Below are 9,550 nucleotides of genomic sequence, written 5' to 3'. Positions count from 1 at the left end.
TATATATTTTTTTCTCGAACGGACCCAATCCCAATAAACACAGGATGAGCGTTTTTCAAATGCAACACCTCTTCAGTTTGAGGGTAAATATAATTTTCAACATAAATTCAACTTGACTTGAAAAAGCTCATCTTCAATACATCTTCAAGTTGTTTGCGAATTACAACCAATTTGGCAAAATGTTGACGAAAACTTTGAAAATGTGTTGTAGATAATTGGAGAAAACGTTGACAAAACACTACCCTGAAATGCAACGAAAAAACCACATGGTTTTTAATACTACTTTGGACAACAAAGTTCGTGGAAGAAATACAAAAATGTGGAAATTTTTTAATAATCAATTGAAATTGCTTATAATAATTGGTAAGTAAAACTAAAACACGAAATGAAAACTTTAAGGAAGTCACTAAACTCAAATCTCTTTGCAGAAGACTAAAATATTTGGATGCTGATTCTTGGACACATTAAGAGGCTGGCCGATGAACAATGGTAGTGGCTTATCGAGAAGAGAAAGTTTCCATAAATCAAAGTGCAACCAAAAAAACTTGGTATTTATGCTTTTCCATATCAACAACTACTGGATGATAATTCGCATCACATCGATAGTTTAATTTACATCGCATCATCGGTTTAATTTGTTATTTTGTGAATTGAAATTGCTGGAAATTTATTCCAATTATCTGGTCATCAAGTTCCTGAAAATTGCCAGTATTTTAATAACAACAATTTTGTAACACCAACGTTCTTGAGGAAATCACGAAGTACGTGGTCAGTTGGAAGAAATACAAATTGGTAAGTCAAAATAAAAAGTGAAATGAAAACATAATGGAAATCACAAAACTCGATTGTTTTGCAGAAAACTAAAATCATTGGATGGTATATTCTTGGAAGATGTTGGCCGATGAAAAACCAATGAAGGAAACAACAAAGAAAAGTTTTCAGAAAACTTACAAAGTGCAACCAATTAAAACAAAGTGCAACAATTCCTATATCAAGAACTTCTGGATGAAAATGTGCATTACATCAATTTACATCCCGTCATCAGGTTGATATTTTGTGATTTCCTCTTGCTGGAATCTATTCTAACACACAAGCCAGCAAGTTCCTCGATAGTAATTATTTCAAATTGCCAACATATTAATTAATAGTTATTTGACACCAACATTATGGAGGAAATGGAATTATACGTGTAAAAATGTTTAAGATATTTAAAATTGTATTCATAGTTTTATTTATTAATACGTTTAATAAGATAATTACATTTTGATTATCATTTTTATATATTATTAATGTTATTTTTAAGATTATTATATTTGTTAACGAAAAAAATAATACAATTTACAAAATCCCTAGAAATTTAGTATTGACTTTCAGTTAGAACTAGGATTGACTTTCATACAAATTGTGGTTTGAAAGTATTCGCAACAATGCTAATTTTTTATTTTTCTCACGTTGAAAACTGTTTGAGAAATTATTGAGTAGCGGTGCATTTCAATTTGAGGATTACAATTGAGAAATTATTGCTATTGTGTTGAATTTTACTGTTGAGGGCAGGGATCCGGAGCGGTCCATTTTTTTCGCTCCGCTCCGCTCCCGCTCCGAAGAAAAAAAAACCGCTCCGCTCCGAGAAAAAAAAATCGCTCCGCTCAGCTCCTCTTCGAGAAAATTATAGTACAAACATTGTATTATTTGTTCAATTGTTTTATTTTATTTAGAAAAATCGGGCGGTACATATATGGGAGCTATAGCTAAATCTGAACCGATTTCGATGATTTTTTGCACATATAGTTAGTGCTATAGAAGATTACATTTCGCCAACTTTGAGTAAGATCGGTTGATAAATAAGGGTTTTATGACATAATTTGACAAAATCGGGCGATACATATATATGGGACCTATATCTAAATCTGAACCGATTTCGATGAAATTTTCAGACTTAAAGGGTGATACAGAAGATTATTTTGTGCTAAATTTGACGACGATCGGTTAGTAAAAAAAGTGCAACGTGACCCCATTTGTCGAAATCGGGCAATACATTTATATGGGAGCTATATCTAAATTTGATCCGATTTCTTCCAAATTCAATAGCGTCCGTCCTTGTGCCCAAAAAAGCTCCCTGTACCAAATTTCATCAAAATCGGTTAATAATTGCGACCGAAATCCTGTGAACAACAAATACATGGACAGACGGACGGACGGACGCCAAGCGCTAGATCGACTCGGGAGGTGATTCTGAGTCGATCGGTATATATTTTATGGGGTCTAAAATCAATATTTCTGTAGGCACATTTTTTGGCAGATCAAACTTATTATACCCTAACCACTATGTGGTTTAGGGTATAATGACTTTAAAACAATGTGTTGAAATATTTTATTAATTTTGAAGATTTTTTCAGAAATATTAAATCCATTTTGACTTCATTAAAACGAAATTTGCATTCATGTTAGGATACACATTTTTATGTCGAATCACTTAGATATAAGTACAAACAGACTTCATTGAAAAGTTTAGAGACTTTTAGACAAGGAAAAACTTTTTCAGAGAAATACGTCTTCTATTCTAAGCAAAATTCGTATTCGTATTTTAAGCATGTGAAATATTTGGCCTCCCGACAATATTCTTTGCGGTGCACCATCTACTATTTAATATGTGATAGAAACCAAATTTATGAAAATGGACCAAATTCTGTTTGGTCTGACCATCGGACCAAATTTAAAAATTAGAAATCTTTTGGACCAATTTTGGTCCGATCGGACGAAAACGGCAACGCTGATTGGAATAGAAAGTCTATACACAGAGTAGAAGTAACTACTCTCCGAAAGTTTTTTTTTTGTTTTGCAACAGACGTAGAGAAGAGGTTTTGTTATATTTGTAATGTGTGTGTGTATGTTTATGTTTGCAACAACCTCCATCGAAATCAGCCCGTGGTATACCTACGAATATTCTTACTCAGATCTAGTGTTACCTAATTTCGCTTTTTTCCCTTTATTGTAAAAATAAATTTTCGAACAGCGTTTTTAAGAAATGTTCGTTCTCAAAAAAAGTAGATAACATGCAATAATACAAATCAAGTCATTATTTTTCAATGTGAGAAAAAAATTAAAATAAATGTATATGCGCACATTTTTCAACCAAAATTGAAACTATCCATAATTTTAATTAAATTTTCGAGAATTAATATCAGAAATAAGAGAATGCTAGGATATAGTACAATAGTAAAGCAAATGTGAATGAAAAAAAGCATGCCCGGTTCCAAAGATTTTGTCTACTTTAACAGTTTGGGTATTAATTCCGAGCCAAAGAAGCGGAGAATACAAGTAAGGATACTTTAAAGACGTAATTCTCTTTTAAATTTGGGGGTTATGTACTTGCTTCTAGGAAGCAAATGTTAATTTTTAATTTTTTTTAGATTTTTTCGTCAGTTGTTATCAAAATCCTTTAAAAACGAGTTAACGAGTTATTTTTTTTCCATATTAAGACTCGACTTCCAGTAGAAATTATGCTATGTTTCAAGTAAAAAGCGTCTTTAAAATAAAGTGTTGAAAAACATGTCTTATTTTTTAACGATTTTTTGCTTTGTAGGCAAGATGCAAAAAGGAAACAAATTTAAAGACAATTTTATTAATTTTAAAGAATTTTTCTTAATTATTAAAGTCACGTTGACCTTACCTCAAAAATTTTATCTTTCATGTTATGATACACATTTTTAAGTAAAATCACTTAATTATAAGGACATTACAACTTCATTCAAAAGTTTATTGCCTTTTGGACAAGAAAAAAAACTTTATTTTAGAGAAATGCGTCTTCCATGTTAAGCAAAATTTGCATTCTTATTCTAAAGACATGGAATCTTTGACTTCACGACAATATTTTTTTCAGTGTAGAAAACTAAAAAATTAAATATAAATAAGATCGTTTAATTGCATTTATTTGACGTTCATTACAAACATCTTTGTAGTAATACGGGATGAAATTGATCGAAAGTACTGTTGTTACTTTTACAACACATACTAGATATATATTTTGACATTTGCCGTTTTTGAAAACAATTACTAAAAAATACGTTGTGTTTTCCCCAATGTATGTACGTACAAAAATACATATCGTACATTTTAAACGTTTACTCACACTACGCTAAGTACTAGCTAAATTTGAAATTACCTACACAGTGTAATTTCAAAGTTACACATTTCATTCAAGTAATATTTTATTCGGAGCGGAGCGGTTTTTCATTTGGAAACCGCTCCGCTCCCGCTCCGCTCCCGCTCCGGCAAAAAAAGGCCTTGCTCCGCTCCGCTCCGCTCCACGCTCCGGATCCCTGGTTGAGGGTAATGTCTGTTTTTTGTTGAGAACGCGATTTTCTCAACAATTTCTCAACTTGAATATTACCCTAATCCTTTGAAAAAATGTTTGAAAAATTATTGAATTTTAGTATTTTTCAAACGTTTGTGTTTATTGGGATGCCTTTAAATAAAAACAACAATGGTTAAAGCATATACATATTTATTTATTTATTTATATAAATTCATACATATTCATATATAATATCCTTACTATACATTTTGCGTATAACAGCTATGCGCGATTATTTTTATAAAATAACACACATTTCGTTTTGTCTGATTTTATTTCTTTTTATAGATTCTTCTTACTCCACCTTCCATTAGAATCAAACAAAATCACTGTTTAATGTAAATATATATTATATTGTTAATAAGGATTGTAATATATATATATATATTTTTTTTAATAAAATAAAAGATATTTATATTTTTCTTCATAGTTTACAATGAACGCATGGCGAATATGAGATTCAACTCTATTCACTCTATACGTTAAAACTCTAAACATTGCAAAATATTTTAGATAAAATATAAAATCTAGTTTATATATTTAGTATATAATCTAAACCCAAACCCAATACATATATTTATAGAGTATAAAACATATCGATTAAAATCTACGTTGTATATCGCCAAGATATTCTTTTTAAATAAAAAAAAATCCATACAAAAACATTATACAACTTGTATAACAATGTCTTATATTTCTCATGCGAAAACAATTTTTGAAATATTTATGTTTTCAGTGTCAAGGTTTATTGTGCGAGAGTTTTTTCTCGAGCGACAGAAATTATTTCTAAAAGATCTTGCTGTTTTCCTTTTTCATTTCATCGCAAAATTATATGAACTATTTTAAAAAGGTTTCATAATAAAAACGGTTACTGTATTATAGAATTATCGAAATGAAAATCGATTCCATACTAGACTCCCACCCATCAAAGGAGCAAATAACCCGCAGATATTATCGGATTAAACAAAGGCTTCACTCTACCTGTTTATTTAGCCTTTTACCGCAAAATTGTATGAACTATTTTAAAAATATTTCATAATAAACGATTACTGTACTGCACAGTTATGGCAATGGAAATCGATTCTAATGCTTTTTTTTTGTTATAATGCAGATTAAACAAAGGCACTCTACATTCAATTTTGGATATAAAATCTGTGTTTTTAGTTAAAAAAAAAATTGACAGAGTTAACCTCTAAAAGAGCTGTACATTATTGTTTTCATTTTGCATTGTACCGCATTGTAGTATATGATTAAATATTTTTCATAATAAACGGTTACTATACTATAGAGTTATGGAAATGAGAATTCCATACTAGACTCCCATCATCAAAGGAGTGCAGAACCCGCCATTTGTATACACCAAAAAAATTTTTTCTGATTCCATCACGAAATTAATTGATCCAATTAATTTTTTAATTGAAATGTCTTCAATCACAAAAATGATAGTATCCATTAAAAAACTTAATTGAGAGTCAATTAAAAAATTAATTGAGAGTCAATTAAAAAATTAATTGATACTATCAATTTTTTGTAATTGATTTTTGTTTCAATTAAAAAAATTTGTTGAATCAATTAAATGTTTAATTGACTATTTTTTAAAACTCAATAAAAATTTTAATTGGACAAATTTTCGTGAAATTTTTATCTGTGTATGCAATGCGTATTTTTTGCTATAATGCAGATAAAGAAAACCTTAAATAATGACCTCTCAAAGGGTTATTATGCTATGCAGTTATGATAGGATAGAAAACCAATCCACGCCATAATCGGATTAAACAAATTAATTGTCATGTTATTATTTTGCACTTTATGACAAAGTGATATGTTTAAGAAACTTATATATCCGTACTATCCTCATGCGAAAATGATTTTTGAAATAAATTCTATATTTTCATAACCAAAAAATTATTATTTTTTTTTTTGCAAAGTTCTTTGAGCGAAAGTATTATTCAAAAATGTTAGTTGTTTATTTTTAACAGAGCTGTGCATTTTCACATTTATGGAAATGAAAATCGATTCCATACAGGGCTCCCATCAAAGGAGTACCGATCCCGCCATCTGTGCACTATTCGTATTTTTCACCATAATACAGATGAAAAAAACAAAATATAAAATAATGGCCGGTTTAAGGGGTAATTATGTTAGACTGTCATAACTCTGTAATCAGATTAAACAGTGGCTTCTCCTTCACTCTACAATTTTATTAATTGTCATGTTAATATCTCAAAGTGATAGGATAGGAACAACAGCAGTAAAAAATATCGGTTATTCATAAAATCGAAATTTTTGTTAATTAAACTTTGTGGTGATATTTTTAATATCCACAATTCTCATCACAAACCTACTTTCAAAAATGCTCAAAGCAATCAAAAATGTTCTAATGAAGTAAATTGATCTGAATATAGATAATCCTGGGAGAAATTTAGATTGAATCTAATTTCAAAACACACTTTTACGAGGACATCCGACGGATTTAACCCTCTTTAAGTTAAAATTATAAAAAAGGAGTCATTTTAAAAGCTTTAACATACTAAAAGCTTATAGCCACTAATTCGATAGTGCTAGACAATTCATCTATCCTCTGGGAAATGGAACATTTTAAATTTTCTGTTAAAATGATCCTACAAGTAGATTATTTTTAATTTAATTAAAAATACACAACCACTCCTTTACGTTTGGGGATTTTCAGGTTCTATGAAATATATCCCATATAAATCCAAAAGAAAACTTTAAAAATCTACCTAACTGTAGTAACAGTTTCCTTTATGTTGACCATATCATCTAATCCCTATCTAGTTAGTAAATGTCCAAGTATAGGACAAGTGTAATTACTCGACAAATCAAAATTTTTGAATTAATACCGAAACACAACAATTTTTTTTATATTTACATTAAGAAAGTCTGAAAATTTGCCAAAAAATTTATAGCAATAATTGCTAAGGCAATTATTGCTATAAATTTAGAATTTTTTTTTCAAATGTGGGTCACTTAAGGCAATTCGGCATTCTGAATTCTTCATTAATCAAAACTTTACTCAAAAAAAATGTTAACAGAAATAACAAGAAAAGTCTGCTATAAACATCAAAAATCTGCAAAACAAGACTGTTTGCGAGAAAAAGCTATCTTTGCCTGCTACACAAAAAAAATTATGTGGTGGCTATTGTCATTGAATTATATCAGGAATAAGTCTTTTCATGAAGCTACGTTAAAGCAAGGTTAAATAACCTTGGTAAGGTGTTTCATGCTTTTCATGAAGCTACGTTAAAGCAAGGTTAGCTAACCTACTTTTTAGCCGTACAACGGATATGCATGTAATTCTGTCTCATATGTCAGTTAGGAATATAAATGCCTAAAGATTTTCTGAAACGAAAATATCTCTAAATTAATTTGATAACTGATAGCCTAACGGAGCAATATGAAAACGGCCGTAAAATTGAATAATAGATAGATTTTAAAACTAATTGGAATTTCGTTTTTGAAATTCCAGTAAGGCAGCAAATCGACAAATTTGATCAATTGTTTTTTTGCTGAACCAAAAATTGCAAAGACTTCATAGCAAACGCCATTTGCAAACTTTTTTCTGCGAGTGTATATATTGGCAGATACCAGACTGTTAAAAGCAGACTTTGTGTGTGTGCATGTTTTCTTGTAGACGATATCACTTAAATTTTGCTTTGTCGAGCAAATGTTATAAAAAAAATATAGTGAAATACTTATTAAGCAATAACGCATGAGTCTTTTTTCTTTTCCTCAAAGCGATAGGATGGATTTCTAATTGGGCGATGTGGTTGATTATAAGATGCTGTTGGACGAGTATTGATAGAGAGCCCTGTGGTCGAAGGTAAAGTCAATGTCGGGTAGATTGTGGTGGATTGATGTGATGTCTGAGATGACATATTAGCTGAAGTGCCTGGAACCGTTTCTATATTTCGGCCCGACATTGTGGTGCCTCCTGTTGTATTAACAGCAGCTGGCTGATTGCTTGAAGTTATCGGCATGGAAGGTTTAGCAATTGGTGGATTATAACGAGTGGCTTCAGAGCCTTGGCCTATTTCAATTACATTACCTGTATGCTCTTTTATTGTCGAAGTTGGAGACATTACAGACGTTGATAATATATTTGTTGTACTGCTCGAATTGGTCGAACTGGTATTTTGTAGCGATATGGCATCGAAAGCCTTTGGTTGACTCAAAGAGCTAGTAGCAAAGCGTGTAGCAACATCGACCTTTGAACCATCTTTGCGCTGTTGTCCATTCTTGGATTTCAACTGTTCAAATTGTTGTTCCATTGACAAGGTGGCTTTACTTGTCGATGGCATCATACTCATTTGATTATTAGTTGTAGTTTTTGTAGTTGTAATTCCTACATTAATATTGGGATTCCCCTTCCTTAAATTGCCAATCTCTACAAGAGATGTAGCATTGGCTTGTAAGGTTTTCAAACCTGCCATTTGTTTGAATTGTGCTTCCAAATCATTTGAATTTGTCTTCATATTTTGTTTTCTATTTGTAGTAACTGATGTTTTCATATCGTTGACTACGTTGGCTACATGTTGACCATCCGTTTCGTTTTTCTTAATAACATTCTCTTTAGGTATTTCCTTTTTATCCGCGTTTCCGACTGTTGTAGATTTCTTCTGTCTTGAAGAGATTTTGGTTGTTAGCGGTTTTACTTTCTCTTCAATTGCTTCATTGGGGTTTTTATTATTTTGGTCATCAGCAATCGACTTGACTAATGCTTTAGATACTTTGGCATCATTTTGCTTTTGTTTTTCTAAACACAAAAGGAAAAGGAAATACATGTTAGTATAGTAAAAATTGCTATAAATGGTAAATAAAGTTTATAGGATTGTTCTAATGTACAAAGTTGATACAATTTCTCTTTCGACTTTTCGATTTTGTAGTCAAAAGTTAATTAAAAAATTAATTGATATAACTAGTTTTTGTGATTGATTTTTGTTTCAATTAAAAAATTTATTCAATCAATTAAATTTTCAATTGATTTTTTTTTTGAAACTCAATTAAAATTTTAATTGAAAAAATTTTCGTGATATTTTGTTTTTGTGCAGTTACACACGAAAAAAAATCTGATTCAATCAGATCCAATTATTTTTTTTAATTGAAATGTCTTCAATCACGAAAATGACAGCATAAACAAGTATATACGGCATAAGTTCGGCCAGGCCGTAGCTTATG

The 9,550-nt window shown here is 30.5% G+C and overlaps 1 protein-coding gene and 1 long non-coding RNA gene across 2 annotated transcripts in view; one reads left to right on the top strand and one right to left on the bottom strand.

The window, feature by feature from the left end:
* Nucleotides 1-43: 43 nt before the first annotated feature.
* Nucleotides 44-1,356, top strand: LOC142238810 (uncharacterized). The gene is made up of 3 exons (XR_012722823.1): nucleotides 44-363; nucleotides 429-792; nucleotides 857-1,356. It is a non-coding gene; the product is annotated as an uncharacterized LOC142238810 (long non-coding RNA).
* A 3,131-nt stretch (nucleotides 1,357-4,487) lies between these two features.
* The window catches only part of LOC142241985 (uncharacterized), a 50,202-nt gene continuing 45,139 nt past the window's right edge, over nucleotides 4,488-9,550 (bottom strand). Inside the window, exon 16 of the mRNA XM_075313893.1 lies at nucleotides 4,488-9,128. Coding sequence (XP_075170008.1) covers nucleotides 8,071-9,128 — 1,058 coding nt within the window. The 3' untranslated portion in view covers nucleotides 4,488-8,070. The remainder of the gene's footprint in view (nucleotides 9,129-9,550) is intronic.

This window comes from Haematobia irritans, chromosome 5 (genome assembly GCF_050003625.1).
Source record: "Haematobia irritans isolate KBUSLIRL chromosome 5, ASM5000362v1, whole genome shotgun sequence".
Taxonomy (NCBI): Eukaryota; Metazoa; Arthropoda; class Insecta; order Diptera; family Muscidae; genus Haematobia; species Haematobia irritans.
Note: the sequence above shows the minus strand (reverse complement) of the source record. Positions and strands in the feature narration are given on the sequence as shown.